This window comes from Larus michahellis, chromosome 3, assembly GCF_964199755.1.
Source record: "Larus michahellis chromosome 3, bLarMic1.1, whole genome shotgun sequence".
NCBI lineage: Eukaryota > Metazoa > Chordata > Aves > Charadriiformes > Laridae > Larus > Larus michahellis.
In genome coordinates, this window is record NC_133898.1 from 13,094,168 (window position 1) to 13,111,389 (window position 17,222).

Here is a 17,222-nt window from a genome sequence, read left to right on the forward strand (position 1 = left end):
CGCGGCGCGCCTGCGCGGCGGGTTTGAATCGGCGGCGGCAGCCGTTGGGGCGGCCGCAGGATGGAGGCGGCCGCGCGGTGAGCGGGGACGCCCCATCTCAGGGCTGAGGGGCTCCGGGGGTCGCTGCCTGCAGGGAGGGCGCCGGGGACACCTGGACCCTTGCGCGGGGGCGCGTTCAGGCGGAGGGGCGGGTGCTGGGGGGAGCCGGGGGTGCCTAGGGGAGGGGGGAGTGCGGGTCTCGGCCTGTGCCCCAGGGCGCTTCCCCTCAGTGAGGGCTGTGGCGGTCTCCCCTCAGCCTGGCCTGACCTGCCCTGTTGCCTTGCAGGAGCTACGAGGCTCAGATACGGAACTACCAGGGGACCGACCCGCTGGACCCATGGGACAGGTCAGCGCACCCCAGGCCCGGCTGTTAGCAGAGCTGCTGGTGCACGACAGAATTGTAACTTGCTCGTGTGTGTTTCAGGTACATGCAGTGGGTAGAAGGATGTCTTCCCCTTCAAGAAAAGCAAAGCTGCTTGCCCAATCTCCTGGAGCAGCTTGTGAAGGTGTTCCTAAGCGAGAAGAGGTACCACCAAGATCCAAGATTTATTAGCTACTGTATTAAGCTGGTAGGTATACGCTTTTTTAGGAATTAAGCTTTCTTGAAAAACTAAAGTTGTCCCACCGTTCTGTAGTTCTGTGACTGCAAAGAGCTGTGGGAGCAATAGGAGTCCTCAGGGATGTGGTGTGGAATTCAGATGTATTGCTCTTTCCAAGCTCTGAGAACTTTTCAGCCTTGTTGAAGGATAGCATATTTTTTTTAAAACTATTAAGCTGTTGAGTTCATGAAAGGTGTCTTATCTATCAAAAGGTCTTCTCTTTAGAAAATAATGCCTTCTTATAATGGTAACAAAGAAATTGTTATTGGAATTTTTGCTTTTAGTTTCCTTGGATGTTTTTGAAAGTGCTTATGCATCTTCATCTTCTGCAGGCGGAGTTCATCACTTCTCCTTGTCAGTATTTTGATTACCTGTATGGACAGGGAATTGGTGCAAAGGCATCTAACTTCTATGTTGCTTGGGCTCAGCAGCTTGTAAATGAAGGCAACGTGCAGTATGCCGGAGCTGTCCTTCAAAAAGGACTTCACAACCAGGCACAGCCACGAGAGAACTTGCAACAGCTGTATTGGTAATTCTGACATGTCTTTTACTTGTTGAGCTATTCGGATAACTTGTGGTTAATTTTTTTTTTCTTGTGTGCATATGCCCTGTGCTGTAGCAGAGGTAGATCGATGATGATTTTTGTGAAAGGTAGATATAAGCTTAACAATACTTCTTTGCTGTTCAATATTTGTTGGGTGTTTTGGAGGGTGTATTGAGAAAAAACAGCGTGTCTTCAGTGAAGTAGGGCCCAGAAAGAAAATCCCTTAATTAATGGATTCATTTTCTGTTTAGTCTCTGATAAGTAAATCTGGAGTATAAAGATGCATAGCCTGTCCCGCTTCAGGCAGCGTGCCTTGGAAGTACTGTGTGTGAGCTTTATTACTTGGAAGCTCAAGCAAGTTGGCCATGCTAATGACGTTTTCAAGTTAGGGACATTTGCATGCTTTCCAGAGTGCATTAATTGGCTGTAGCTCACCCTGTAGCTGCCTGTGCTTCTCTTGACACTGCCAGTTGAACGCATGCTTCAGCTGCTGCTTGACTTGGACCCCTTTTTATTTTGGTTGGTGGCCGTAGCTGAAAACGCAGTGAGATCGGGTATCAAATTCCTGATCTGAGCTTGATTTTTTTCAGCCCTCTTTGGGGATATATTGACAATAATACATATATCCAGTTTCTTGTGCTTATCCTACAGTACTTAGCTGAGAGGGGGTGCCTGTCGGAGTTTAGCATTTAGCTGTTGAAAGCGCTAGAGTTGGTGCTTATCATAATGGTATGTGTTCCCTCTGGTGATGATAAAGCAAGAACCCGATTTCCATATACTGCTGCCTATTACAGGCTTTTTTTGTGTTTTTGAGAATGTGAAGTTAACAGGATATGTCCATATGCAATAATAAGTGTCCTGTAACTCACCTGAGTATTTTAGCATTATTTTTCAAGACATGATGACTGTACAGGGAAATTAAAGTTTTCTGGGAGGTGGGGAGAATGAGGGACAGGTGACTTAATGATAATAACTGAAGTTTCTTGCAATTTAGCTGGCTGCAGAATTATGATCCTCGGAATCCTCCTTTGCAAGGTGAGGCTAAAGATACCTGCTCGTGAGCTGTAGCTCAGTTTGGCAAATCTTTTACCTTGATCAGTGAGTTTTGTCACTGAAGAAAATAAATTTCCTGCAGAAACTAATTTTTTTTGTGTCCCGTTTTTCTGGCCGTATTTAAGATTCATAAGGGGAGTGTATTCAAAATGAGGTATTAGTTTTCCAGTGCTTAAATTTTATAGAAACTCATAAATGAGAAAATTATTTCTACCCATTAATGCAAACCTGTATTATCTGTCCCAGGTACTGCTGTTATAAAACCACTTCAGACTTCACACGCTGCAAATCAAATGGCTCCTCGAAAAGATGTTTCAAGTCTTAATGACTCAGTGTCTGCTTGCAAAAATCAGGTAAATGACTATTAATAAGCACCTTAGATGTTGTGGGGAAGCATGTGGAGCCCTCGCATAAAATTTGGATTGATGAGCTTAACTCAATAAGAAAGATAAGATATACGAACTATATCTGGTGTTTTTTGTGCTGTAAGCTTCATGTCTTCATGGAAATATCTCAATTAGGAAACGTTGGGACCCAGTTTTTTGTCACTTGACACATTTCCAGAATCACAGATTAAGAGTGATCCATCCAGCTGGTTAGCATTCTTTGGAGGAATAATCTCAATAGATTCTCTGCCAGTCATGCTTCTTGGAAATTGTCTACACTGAATTCTCATGAAATTCAAGTTACTTCTTTAAATACTCTCTTTAAGAACAAACAAAAAATAATGTTAGAGGAAGAGAAGTTTCCGGGCTGGTCCTCAGTGGGATGATGGCTTCTTGTAGAAGTCAGTCTGTTGAGCTAGGAAATGACTAGGAGGTGACTTTGTCACCGTTCACGAGTCCCTCTGTAGCTTGCCAGGTCAGTCTTTAACGAAAGTTCCAGCTGAGGTTCTGTTTGTACCTTGTGGAGATCTTGAATTGACTTTACAGTCCAGATCCTGTCACCCTGTAGTCACCTTCCTTCAACCCCTTCCCCACAATAAAACAACAAAAACAAAGCAAAAAATCCAAAACCAAAAAAGAGCACGCACCCCCCACCTACTACTTGTAACTCATTTTAGCTGACTACCAGAATGCAGCGCTCTTTCTTCTGAGGTCCGGCAAAGCTAATTGCAGTTCTTCACGGCCTTTCTGGCACAGTCAGATGAAAAGTGAATGGGGAGCGAAATTAAAGACTGTGGGTAGGAAGCTGATGTAACCTTTCTCACCTTGGTTCTGTTTTCTAAAGTGCTTGTGACTTTGAGTTTGGTATTGCCTGCAAATACCAAAAAACGTCTTGGATGATGGAGTACAGCTTAAAACTTATTACGTCTGCTGCCTGTTCCTTAGCCCTGAGGTTGGTTAGTTTGTCAAAGAAATCGGATGAGGCTACCCAGTTTGTTCTTAACAAACCCTAGTGTTCTATAGCTTACATTCCTGTTTTTTGAAATAGTAACTGCCTGTTCAGCTATTTCCAGTGTCCTTCTGGACTGCGGTTTCCAGAGCTACATCTCTCTTGGTTCTCTGGGATCACGTTTGTCTTTCAAAAGCTCTCAGAGATTACAGCAAGCTGTTCTATGGCTAATTCTTCAGGATAAACTTCTTCAGGCCCTGATGACTTGTAGAGTTCTCTTTCTAATCTATTCTTGCCATGCTCATGGTCTGAATTGTCATCTCTTCAATCAGAATTAAATATCAGGACCTTCTTGGTTGCTGGTCTTGTCAAAATGGATGATTAACTATAATATTGGAATTCTTTCTTTTATGTTTTTGTTTCCCCTGCCCTGCTTTAGGGTCCTGATTCTGCTGGTGCTCAGTCCTGGTCTTCTGGTGGAAGAGAAGAAGTGTAAGTGTTTGGATTTTTTTAAAGTCATGCTGTGGGAAAATTAACACGCTCCCAGAATAAATCCAATAAACTTGGATAGAGCTTTTTCTTATTTTTCCTCGCAGAAAGTATGTTACGTACATCTCCAAATCTGAAGTTCTTCCTAAGTCGTCATCTACTGTCGTCGAATGTGAGCAGGTTGCAATGTATGACAAAAACCTGCTCATATGTGAAGGCTCTGAACTTTCATTTGAGGAGCTAAGAGCCAAGAGATACTTCAAGAAATATGAGCGCCTCAGAAGACAGCAAGAATGGGGTATTCTTCTCTTTCCGTCTAGCTGTTTCATAAGCATGCTCATATTCTTGGAAAACTAGTACTTTGCTGCATTCGTTTCTTTTCAGCTTCTCTATTGAAGCCTGAACACTTTCCCAAAGCCCAAGCTAGCATCCCCGTACAGAAATAGGGTGGGGTGAGCTTGGAAGCATTGGGTAACATGCCAAACAACTGACATGGGTGTTTACTGCTCATCCCTTGGGTTTGTCTGTTGAGACCTGGGTTGTCACAAAGAATGGCCCTCCTTCTGTGGAAACAGGAGGGATGTGTGAGCAGCTTCATATTCATAGAATCATAGAATGTGTTGGGTTGGAAGGGACCTCTAAAGGTCATCTAGTCCAACGCTCCCTGCAGTAAGCAGTATTAGTTACCCTGATGGGAGCTCTAGCTGTGGCTCTCTGACGCTTGTAATTCAAGATCAAGAGTGTCTTGGTTCAGAAGGAGCCCAGAGTGTGCTTTAAACTGTCTTATGGTTACATATGACGCCACAATTTGCCCAAGTCAATTAAGGGCACGCTGCAGCAAAGAGAGCAGCACTCTGTCTTCACTTGGCCGCCTTGGCAAACGTAGCTGTGGGGTGCCGCTTGTATAGTCAGCGATGGCATGCTCGTAGCTGGGATGGTCTCAAGGCAAAGTTTGTAATTTGAAGTAATACTTTTGTCTGGTGAATGATGACGTTTTGGAGAAAAAGCAGTGGGCTTTCAAATAGACGAATTAGGTCTTACAGAAGCAAAACCAAAACTGACTGCAAATAAAAGAGCAGCTGCTCAGAAGGGAGTTAGTTGTGTATCTGACCATTTATGGTGGGGGGAAACATTGCCGGCGGATGTTGCTGGATGAAAGAATTAATTATCTCATTTGGTAATGGAAGAAATGGATAAGTTGTTGTCAGTGGAACAAGGAGAGATTCAGTGGGAGGGAAGATGGTAATGCATTTTTAAAACAAGTGTTTGAGTCTGGATTTTTTTTATTTTTTTTTAATCTAGTAGTTATGTGTGATGATTCCCAGCAGAGGCAGCTCTTCCTTTGGGGACAGCAGGCTCCATCCCCACCCAGATTTTACCGAAGGGTCATATTGGTAGAATCTTTCAGATATGGTTTCCTTTTGTGCTGAGGATGGGTGCCACTAGCGTGCTTGCAGCAGCACGGAGCCTGGCACCACAAGCGCGCGCCAGGTGAGAGGCAGGCTAGCCTGTGAACTCTGCTAAATAGCATTAGGGATGCCACTGGTTACCCAGCCAGCGCTGAGATAGTGCTGTGTAGCCTTCCCTTGAGGGGTCAGGAGTGAGAGGTTAGACACTGAGTCCTGTGGGAAATACCTGCTTCGTTCAAACTTATGCCTCTAGATCTGAGTGTTGTCCTGCAGTTGCACAGACTATATATATATCTGAATTCTAAACTCAAGCAGCTTGTAATGTCAGTGTTGAGCAACTCATTTGGATACTGATTAACTGTTTCACTTCCTATCGTTGTTTTATCCTTAGAAGAAGAAGAGAGAGATTCCATAAGGAAAAAAGAGTCAGCTGTCCTTGAACTGCAAGCCCTGCAGCAGAAGCTGGAACAGCTCACCCAGCTCACCAAAAGCTTGGAGGAAACTAGACTGGAACCAGCATCTACAACGTCAGGTGAACCAAATAAAACAGTGGTAAGTACGTACTATGATCAATAGAGGCAGTCTTCATGAATGTATCTCATAAAATTTAACCATGCTTTAGACGGTAATCAGAATAGTTTTCTAACCAAATCTGGAAGTCAAGGCTGCAATACTTGATTAGTACAGATACCTGGTATAATTTTAAATGCCTGGTGAAATATATTTTAATTGTTAAACTCAAAAGTTCGTTTTTGCATCGCTGCGATTTAGTTGTAGTTGCATATGAAAGTTCTGTGATGCATGAAAAACTGTTCTAGTTATGCAGAAATAAAAGGGAAAATGGCAATGACTATACTTGAGGTGTATTTTTGAGCATAAAAGAACATTTCTTTTCTCTAAAGGTGCATCCGCGTGTGACACCCAGTGCAGCTCTACAGCAGAACTGGATGACATCTTGTCAAAGTTCAGATCTGCAAAATGCCCAAGGTCTGGTGCCAGGCCAGCCTCGATCAAGTACTCTATCATCCACTGCTCCTACACTGCAGTCAGTGAAACCTGTTGGCTGCCAGATGACATCAACCTCCCTGTGGGAAGCGACATATAAGAAGGATGCAGTCAAAGCTCAGCTAGAGCTTGGAGAACTTCAGACCAGTTTGTTACGCCCTCCGTTCAATAATGTTTCATCTCAGGAACGGGCACATCCTGACTCATCTCTTCATTGGAGCACTGGAGAGCAGTATGTATAAACAAGCTAATCCTTGCTCTGCAAATTGTCCAGTCTTCGGTATCTACACTTCAGCTGAGAATTAACTAAAAAAATTTCTTTATTTCTCTTCTGAAGTAGCCTGTAGAAACCAATATTTAGACACGGATCAAACTTATAGAACTTACAGTCCTCATCTCACGTTTTAATTCCTTTAATGTTGTGTTTTAATTTTAATGACCACGAGGAAATTTAGTGTGTAACTGAAGTAATTATTCAGCATTGCTGTCACTGGCGTGCCTGAAATAAACAGCAGGTTATGCTTAGTTCGTGCAGGTCCCATGTGTTACATCTTGGCCGCAAAGGCCTCCAGAGAAGAAAAAAAGTGCTTGTATTTATCTTCTGCACTCTTGCTTGTGTGACTCAACTTATGCAGGAAACGAGATTGGGGACAGAGGGAGAAACCTAGGTTGGCAAAGCAAGCGTGGCTGCGTAGGCTTGGCCAACAAGAGGAAATGGAACCAATTGTCATTCACTTATATTATGGAGGTACTTGGAGGCAAACTGTATCCAAGAATGTAATGCCAGCATTTTAACCTTTTTAAAGGACTCTGCCTTTCAGGTTTTATACCTATTGGCAACTGTATGAGAAACTTCCTGGGGGGCAATCTCAATATTCTAAAGGGTCTTTGACTCCATTGTGTGACTGGAGTCATTCCTGGGGGGAAAAAAGTAGGATCACTAATTGCTGTCTGTCTGGGATGTTTCTTTTGCTCTAGGCTGGGGAAGGCCTCCGTACTGCGTAAGGTGCAGTACTCTCGAGTCCTGAACTGAAGCTGGAATTCAAATAATAGCTTTTATTTCAAACTAATGTTATTAATCTTTCCTTTGAAGGCACCCTAACAAGCGATCCACTGGAGAAAATACTTCTGTGGACACGAAAGAAGGTACTAAGTCCAGTTTTGATAAAGACTGGTGCTTTTGGTAGACTGTTACTGTCTGGGGATCAATAGCCTGTGGCTTCTAGTTCCAACTGTAGCTAAGCTTTTTGACTTTCCTATCTCCGTCCCATTGCTTGGGCAATGTCTGTATATCCCTTCCATGGAGCCAGTCCCCGTTTCCACCTTCTGTGCAACTCCTTTTTGTTTGAGCTCAGCTGGGGGTTTGCTATTTGTCCTTGTTGGCTTCCTGCCTGCTTGACTTTCTGGGTCAGAGTGGATCGTTTGGAGTCCTCAGAGGCCACCCAGCTGTCCGAGGTCCCTCTTGCTCTTCAGGGCAGTCTGCATTGGGAACCTGCCAAGCAGATCTCTGAACAAGCCAAAATCTGCTCTCCCAAAATTCTGGGTTGTCATTCTGCTACTTATCTTGTTTACTTCTCGTATTAACATTTTGCTAGCTCCTGAAATGTTAATAAACAATCCCAGGCTACTTCATCAATGATCTTGCTGTTCTCATTTCTAGCACCGAGGGTTGGAAATTCCTCCTTTGCTTCTGTCAACGCTTCTCAAGCTACCCCAAACACCTCACTGGGAGGAGCAATGCAGGCAACACCATTCAAAGTGCAACCTTCACCTACAGTTCATACGAAGGAAGCATTGGGTAAGCATCCGGAATAACATATGAGTTCCGCTGGAATTAATGGGATCTTGCCTGGTAATTTTAGTGGTGCTGAATCTATAAGGAGGCTACCTAGTGATGGGCGTGTCCACCGCTCAATCAAAGAGGAAGATTTAAATTGGTACTCTTCTTTTGTGATTGTCTGGATTTTGACCAGAAATGGATGCTTTAATAACGTCCCATCAGCCACATCCTGTAAACTCCTGGATAAGTCACTGGTGGTACACCTGCCAGGCTTCTTTGGGCAGCGTGTTCTCTGAGCTGCTCTGGTCAGTACTGTCAGGGACTCCTGTTTCTGAGATGATGACCTACAATGGACTGATGTGGAAGAATGTTAACTGCTACCATGTAGCAAACTGCTGCAGCTGAATATATATCTGTAAAAATAATAAGTAAAAAAAAAAGCTCATGATATTCATTAGTCTTCCAAATATTTAGGATCTAATATCTAAGAAGATAAAGGAGAATTTGCTCCTTCGGGAGGACTTGAAATCTCCTCTTGGAGAAGAAAGTTAAAAAAAAAAAGTCATGGTGCCAATGTATTGGACAACTTGGATCTTCCTGTTTCTTCAGTTGTCTGGAGCGTTTAAACGCAATCCGAAGGAATAATTGGTTATATTGGCACTTGACAAGTGATAATAATTAATTAGCATTTGACTTGACTACTACAGAATGGAAAAACCTCTGAAAATTTCTTTTCTTATACTGGGGGTTATATTCTTGTGGTTTTTTATTTCTTTTTTAGGATTACTCATGGGTATGTTTCAAACGCCCATCTTGCCTGAACTGCCTTCTCTTAAAGAAAGCAAGGATCAATTTGAAGTCTTTTGCAGAAAAAGTGGTAAGTACTACTTATTTTTTCAGTCCATGATGTTTCACTCCTTTATTTTCTGTTTACCGCTCCCACCAGTCCTCGTCATTTTGAGATAAGTAGTTCTTTGATTAGGTGTGGAGTGAAGAAGCCACTTATTGCCTGATGTCGAATTTAATTTATTGACAGATTCTAAATTTTGATGCACAGTCTGAGAACAGCAGAAGCACTTCACCGTTAGCAAGCCTATTAATGTGTGTATTAAACACATTACTTCTCTGGTGTTTAAACTGGAACTTTGAAAAGGGGTCAGCCGGTACTTCATATGAGTAAAGCTTTTTTCTAAAACATTTTGCAGGCTGGGTGTTAATATCTGAATCGCCATCTTATCGTAACAGTTAAAATTGTCTGAAAACCAGGCAGTAGCAGTGGCTTACAAGAGTGAGCACAGAGATATTTCGCAACTAGTCAGATGCAGCCAAGAAGGCTTCTGTACTTCTGGCCAGTCTTGGTTTTGGAATGGAAAAATCTTCCACGTTTCCAAGAGCTTTTAGGAGAGATGAGTCGTGTGGCAATTCTGAGGATGCTTCTGGTCTAGCTGGATGTAGCCATGACCATCAGTTGCCTGGTTAGGGGTGAAAATGTGACAATTTATATAACCTTTGTTGGGTGAAGATAATATTGGTTATCGTTTGTTTTTAAGAGCCTGATGGAAGCCTGAAAGCTAATGTTGCTACCCCTGTCATGCCTGCATTTGCTATCTTTGAAGATGAGAATGAAAAAGAGAACAGTGGGTAAGGAGAAAAAAAAAAACGAAACAGCTGAGTTCAGTTTATTAAGAATTACATATAGGATTGATTCTGTTCCATGTAATTTTGTTGTGACTGTATTTGCCGTATTGGGGTAGGCTTGAATACGATCACTAGCAGCTGCGTGGAAGTGGCATGAGAAAGCTGTAGTTGCTTCTCTGTGGAATTGTGCAACTTTCCTGTTTGGACAGTGTGCTTGAGATGCTTAATTGTCTCCATAACTGGATAGCTTGTTTCTTTAAGCTACTGCAACTTCTCTAAGTATCCGCCAATGGGATTCTTTTTAAAAAAAATAAATAAATGTAACAACAAGTCTTTGTTATGATCAGTCTGCCTGGGAAAGTTTCTGGGGGAAAGCTATTCTAAACTACCTGTTTTGTCAGGATCCCGCAGCATAAAAACAAGCCAGAAGAGCCCAGAACTGTTGGAGAACGTCCCTTGACTGACTGTACAGTGGGTACAGAAGTGAGTGTTTGATCTTATTGCAAGAATTAGCCTTGAAAATGGATTATGTAGTTATAGGGGAGGTCAGAGCCAGTTGTATTTACATTTGTTCTACCCCAATCCTGCAACATTCTTATGAATGATACCTAGCTGAAGTCTAGATGCTCTTTCCCATTTCCTGACAATGGGACGAACTTTTTCCGTTGTTAATTTTTGCAAAACTTCTAGGAGCTTAATAGTGGAGACCTCTATCCCTAGAACAAAGCTGACTGCAGTTGATGTGCAGGTTTGGCGTCTGTTTGGGGGAGGAAGGACAGGGGGCAAGAGGCACTTAATGTTCTAATAACCACCTAGTAGTTTTCATAGCCAAGGAGATGCATAAAACTTAAGGCTGCTTGGATATAAGTGATCACTAAGTAATAGGCTTTTTAGGACTCCTACAGCTTTTTTTTTTTTTTTTTTTGGTCTAGAATTTTGCTGTGATACTGATTATTGCCAACATTCAGGTCTGATACAAAACTATGTAAACCTGTGATTGCAGTTATATTGCCATTGCATTATTTTTCTAATACTGTAAGTTGACACGGGCAAACTCAATATTATTGATACTGACTGCGGAGGCTGCTGGTAGGTTACAGTGGGGCTCTGGCAGGGCAGTTTTGATGGCTTAGTTTTAAATCTATATTTTTTTCCTGTCTAGGAAGAAACAGGGACACCGGAGTTCTTGAGGGATGATTATACAGTGTGGAATGTACCAAGTAATAATAAAACATTAGCTCCCAGTCCAAACAACACAAGAGACTTTGCACGAGCTGCCCAGCTTGTATCAACACCATTTAATTACCTGTCGGCACATTCCCGACAAGCTTTGGAGGACAAAGGTAAAATAATGAATACTTCAGGTTGAGAGCATCTAATTCAATACTGCGTAACTCCATTTCTGTGCCCCGATTACCTCACAGCCCTTGCTGAATACCACTTCCACTGCTGCCACCTCTGAGTATGCATTCCTTGCAGAACAGCAGCTGGGAGCATGGGCTGGCCCAACACATAAAATGGCCAAGAATTTTTAATTGGGAGAATAGGAGAAGGTGGCGAGGAACAAGAGAGGCTTTGTGCTGTAGAAGTACTCTTCTGAACCGTTCCGAGGGGTTGTAAATAGTCAAAAAATTGACTGAAGTCCCAGCACCACCTTCTTCTGGGGACACCTTTATGTTTGTCTGCCCCTCTTTAATCTTGCAATACACTCCCTAAAGAAATCAAGCTGTTGTCTTTCCTTATATATTTTAAAATAGGCTTGTTCAGTTCTAGTTCTTGTGATACCTTAGCATCTTTCCGAGTTGCAGTGTGACTTAACCTTCTTGTCTTGGTAAGAGTACTCTAAATGGGCTTGCCTTTGTGGAAAATGAACATTTGCTATTGTTGCTACTCCTTTTGTTCAGCCTGTGGGGATGGCTTGCCACAAATGGATTTGGAGTTTTCTGGAGAACTACACAAGCAGACAAAAACTAAGAAGCTAAGGTATGTCGTGACTTGCTGAGATTTTCAAGGCTTGAGAGCGCTGGGCAAATCTATACTAGAGCAGGCAGGTCTGCTACGCTGCTCTCGAATCAAGTTTTCCAAGTAGTCTAGAGCTGATGTATTTGTGTCAGACTGACTCTGCTTAGCACGCATCTCAGCATTTTGCGGAGTTACGCGAACCTGGGTATGGTGGTAATGCCCCTGAAAATGCTCCGAAGATTTAAGTTTTCCAACACTTCTAAATTAAAAGTTAACTGTCCGGAAAGTTTTACTGGCTGTTTATGCAAAACTACTGCTTTCTTATCAATAGTGGCTGAACTTATTGGCCAATGGACTTGAAAGTTGTTAGACTATGGATAGCACAATATGACCAGATCTTATTTTCAAGAAATATCCATTTTATTAATGTTGGTTATGGCCAAAGTTGCAAGTGCGGACATTTGACATATTTTTGCTTACCGAAGATGCAAAAATACCATGGCAGTACTGTCAATTAACAATATTTTGTTTTAAATATGTAGCCCTGCTCTTGAACACGTTGCAGAACATGGAGAGCTTCAAGAAAATGTCTTGAAACAAGGAAACGTTACAGCTGCTTCTCAAAGATTACATGAGCAGACTGCCATGAGCAGAACTGAATATTCCTTGTCTGTTGGGGTGGACAGAATTTCCCACGAAAAGCTGTCTGGAGTCGGGCAGGACAGGACAGTCCCGAGCGTTAGAGCGGCAGGTACGGAGCATTGCCTACAGTTTTCTTCCATCGAGTCCAAGACCAGAGCGGTGTCACGTTCTTGCAGCAGTGCTTTGTTCCAACATGAAGGTAGTCACTGCAGTGAGCGAACTGTCTCACAGCTCCTGCAAGGAGGTCGCTGCGTATGTAGAACTGATGTAAGGAAGGACAAGTGTGGGTCGTACCTGTATTACATGATGCCAAAGATATTGTGAAGTAAAGGAGTACTCAGGAGTACCTAAGGGTTCTTTGCTAGTTGAGGCTCAAATACTATACTTCAGAACCCCTGTTTTCAACTTGCAATAAAAAATATTTCCGGGCAACTTTAACAGAAGGCATAGGTATAAAATCTGGATTGTCAAAATTAAGGAATGCTTAATTTATCCCTCTTTGATTTTTGTGTTGTGTCTTTTTGTTTTGTTCTAATCAGTGATACCCATTCAAGTACAGCTTGTGTTACCCCTTTGAAATGACAGTTTTCTTATACCTTAATCATTTTTCTTCTTTCCATGAAGTCCTTGTTGAAAACCCTTGGGATAAGGAATTGATTTGCAAGTTCCTATCGGAGATTCCTAAACCACTCCACACCTATGCCAACTACTTTGAATGGAAATCTACTCTTCCGTCCATCATACTGAAGGCTGAACTGCCACTGGGTAAGAGCTACTTCAAACATTTCACTTTAAAGCACTTCTGAAGTTTGTCTGGGAACCTCTGAAGTATTTTTTTTTTTAATTCAGTTTACTTGCACATATACCCAGATAGCTTCCAGATTATCTAAAACTCGGATTTGAAATTATACCTGTTTTTCTGTTTGTCTTTTGTAGCATAAGCGTTTTTGATTACGCATTCTGAGTAGGGGAATTTTCCTAGTTTTCCTTTCCCAGTAATCTGTGACACAACTCTCCAACTTTGTATAGAGCAGCAGTCCCGTGTCAACAAAATCTGTGTGACAGTAATTGCAACATGCTTGTATGACTTAAACACTAGTGTTTACTTTTTAAGGAATGCACTTTGGAATTTGATTACTTCCAGGGAGTCGGGCTAAAATAGAAGCACTGATTTTTATTTTTTGGTTGTTTTTTTTTTATGTGCGCGCGGCACTACGCAGCGCTCTTGTTCTCAAGACCGAGTACGGTCTCTCTTCTATGGAAAGGCTGGCTAGCAAGAAAAGACTTGTAGAGAAAGACTAGCACTTGAGTTAAAGCAGTAACTTAGATAGGCTGGTGCTTTTTCTTTTTTCTATTTTATTTTTCTGAGCAGTGATGTCTCTTCTGAAGTTTGCAAGCAGGACTTAATGTTGTTAATCTCTTAAAGGTTCCGGCTCATTCCACGTGGACTGCTTGGTTGGAGAGGGAGCTTTTGCTCAAGTGTATCAGGCTTCCATTCCGGATGCAAGTAACCCTAGAAACAATCAGAAAGTAATATTCAAGGTAAATAGTGTTGATTCAGAATAGCTCTGCTGGAAAATTCATGAGTCTTAACAGTAATGACACCTACCCTAGGTGGATTCTGATGAGTTTTCTTATTTATAAATAAGAAGTAAAGCGCATTGGTCTGTCTGCAAAGCCTTGTTCAGATTGAGTGCTGTGGTGTCTGATTCATTCTACACGGGGAAGTTATTTATCCTTTTGAGTCAACTTGCCTCTTCATCTCCTCATTATAAAGCAGTCACAAGTATCCTAAGGAGTAAGACTTACGGCCAGGCTATCTTTCTCAGCTGAACAAAGGCAGCTACTCACGCAAGTGCGCTTAGTACACAGTAAATGAAAATGTGCGTGGATTGATGATAAAATTCCTCTTGCTACTAGATACGTGCTCGCTAGTTTGCAACAAGCATTTTTGCGCTTTGTGCAGCCAGCCTGTTTGGTGGCAGCTGGCTGTTACGTCGACTTCGCTGGGTGATACCTCTCTGGTATAGTTTTATTAATAAATACACTTGTCTTGACGGCGATTGTAGATTGAGCAGCTCCCTCGCTGCTCTGCTGCGTCTTGTTCCACGCTGCTCCAGTACAGGAATGAGCAACAGATGACAGCATGTGTTTACAGCAGAACCGCTGCCAAGAGGAAAGTCTGTGCAACCGCGGGGTCAGCTTAGTCCAAGAGGGTTATACTAGGTCACGCAACCCTGCCTCCGCTGCTGGCTGGGAGGGCATGCGTGCAGCTACTACAGCCTGGCTGAAACGTGGTTACGTGATTGAGTCGACACCCACACCCCCACCCTTAGCCTCTCCAGATCAGATCTATCTTTGGAACCTTTTTGTGCATCTCCATTCCAACATTTAATCTTTCGGGGTGGAGGGGGGAAGTTTTCGTGTTAACACCTTACCTGAGAGCTTCCTAGCATGTAAAGATAGCTTTAGGTTTTTTTGAGCATCAGCTATTCAACATAGTGGGGGAAATAGTAGGGGAAGGAATTGGAAGGGTTTTCCTGTTTTGACTAAAAAAGCTTTTTCTCTTACACAAAATGTCTGTTGCCAGCAGAAACATCAGTGTTGCAGAAAGACTGACGTTTTAAAGAACACAAAAGACTGTGTAAGCCAGCGTGGAATTGTGGCGTGTAATTGAAGTCTTGAATCAAGAAGATTAATCATTGACTATTGACCTGAGGTTAATTACTGTAGATATAAGTGCTTTATTTGGTCAAGAGGAAAAATGCCTAGTCGGCCATTAAAAAAACCACAAACAAACAAAAAACCCCAATCTGAGAAGAACTTCTGCTTTAATGCTAATAGATTTTCCTAGTAAATCAATTTTTTGGTTACAGGTCCAGAAGCCTGCCAACCCTTGGGAGTTCTATATAGCAACACAACTGGTAGAAAGGCTCGATCCAAGTATACGCCATCTCTACATCCACTTTTATTCTGCTCATTTCTTTCAAAATGGAAGCATTTTGGTTGGTGAGCTCTACAACTATGGAACATTGCTGGTAAGTGTGATCAGCTTGTGCTCTGGAACTTGTATATTCTTTTTGGCGTCCTATTAATTACAGTATTCGGATGTCTCCTCTACTCTCCACTTTATAGACCTTCATTCTGAGCCTATTCTGTGTTTATCAACATGGATGCGTAATCCATACAGAGTTGTTTCTGTGTAGCTGATGGTTCTTCCCTATCTTTTTTGTTTACAGAATGCCATAAATATTTACAAAAAGCTTCCTGAGAAGGTGATGCCTCAAGCACTCGTAATCTACTTTGCTGTAAAAATTCTTTATATGGTGGAAGAGCTCCACAGCTGCCAAATCATTCATGGTGACATTAAGCCTGACAATTTCATACTTGGAGAAAGGCAAGTATTTCCCTTTGCTACCTGAGATGCCAACATACTATGATATCATGGCCTTGATACTTACATGATCACTTCATGTCATCGTGACTGAAGGTTTCTGGACAACGATATATGTGACATAGATGGTCTCTCTCATGGCTTGACGCTCATTGACTTGGGACAGAGTATAGACATGAAACTATTTCCTGAAGGAACCGCGTTCACTGCGAAGTGTGAAACATCTGGATTTCAGTGTATCGAAATGCTGACGCAGAAACCGTGGAACTACCAGGTATGAGGTTGCATAGACAGCCTGAACGTTTGGAGCTTACTGTATGCATCTGTTGTGAATAAATGGAGTATAGAAACGTTAGGGTTTTGCACCAGAGTTGTAGCTTCAGCTTGTTACTTTAAAAACACAATCCTGAACCCTCTTCTTACAGAGCTTGCCCTGTTGGCTCCACAGAGTGTTTTTCAGCTGATTTTTAGTGGTCTCAATACATTTTTAATATAAGACTTGTTTATACTTTGTTTAGACTGACTACTTTGGCATTGCAGCAACGATCTACTGCATGCTCTTTGGTACCTACATGCAAGTGAAGAACGAAAACGGTATCTGGAAGCCTGAGGGAAGCTTCAGAAGGTTGGTGTCCAATCTTTTCAAAATCCTCCCTTGTCTAGAAAGATGTGGCGTTAGTACCAGGTTTCTCTGAGGTTAGTTTCTGGCGCAGCGTTTGGCGTTACTTGCAATTACTTCCTCATGCCCTGTGAACTGTGGGTTCGGTGCATGGGAACTGCTTCATAAAATTCACTGACTTAAGGACAGGAAGTGTTTCAGCAGCGGACGTGGCAAATTGCACAGCGTCCTCGGCTCCTTGCTGCCTGGAAGGAGGAAAAACGACTAACGAGGAAAAATCCCACTGGTTCATTAAGCAGCGTGCCACAACAGGAGCTGCGTTATGTTACAGCCATGTCTGCAGTTGCTCCAACCTGTAACTGGGGAGGGAGCAGGGCAAATACAGGAAACAGTATTTTTTTGATGCGTTTTTGTTCCTTTGCAGGTTTGCCAATGCTGACTTGTGGAAAGAGTTCTTTGAGAGCATGTTAAACATCCCCAATTGCCACAGCCTGCCTTCTCTAGGAGTTTTGCGCAAAAAGCTGACAGACTTATTTTGCAAGTCATACGCAAAGGAAATAAAGTTAATTCGGAACAGATTTGTTGTGTTGCTCATAGAACACAAACGGTCACGAAAATAAGCATTTAGTTTGCAGTTACTGAGGACTGGCATTTTATTGACGTGAAATCTTTTTGTAATAACTTGCTATAAAAATAAACGTTCTTGGGGTTGAT

General features: G+C 42.4%; 1 protein-coding gene across 2 annotated transcripts; it reads left to right on the forward strand.

Moving 5' to 3' along the window:
* The first annotated feature begins 31 nt into the window (after positions 1-31).
* Positions 32-17,222, forward strand: BUB1 (BUB1 mitotic checkpoint serine/threonine kinase). 2 transcript variants are annotated; one of them, XM_074578633.1, is made up of 25 exons: positions 32-77; positions 326-385; positions 464-608; positions 971-1,167; positions 2,177-2,217; positions 2,482-2,588; positions 4,010-4,062; positions 4,167-4,357; positions 5,860-6,020; positions 6,371-6,705; positions 7,567-7,619; positions 8,134-8,271; positions 9,035-9,130; positions 9,804-9,894; positions 10,293-10,374; positions 11,054-11,234; positions 11,796-11,874; positions 12,396-12,604; positions 13,120-13,260; positions 13,922-14,037; positions 15,372-15,533; positions 15,735-15,892; positions 15,986-16,163; positions 16,408-16,514; positions 16,933-17,222. In XM_074578633.1, exons 1-25 carry the CDS (start codon positions 61-63, stop codon positions 17,126-17,128), a joined length of 3,294 nt encoding a protein of 1,097 aa, XP_074434734.1. In that variant the 5' UTR covers positions 32-60; the 3' UTR covers positions 17,129-17,222. The 2 variants fall into 2 exon arrangements, with proteins under 2 accessions (XP_074434734.1, XP_074434735.1); XM_074578634.1 differs by having other exon boundaries at positions 49-77; positions 16,430-16,514; positions 16,933-17,065.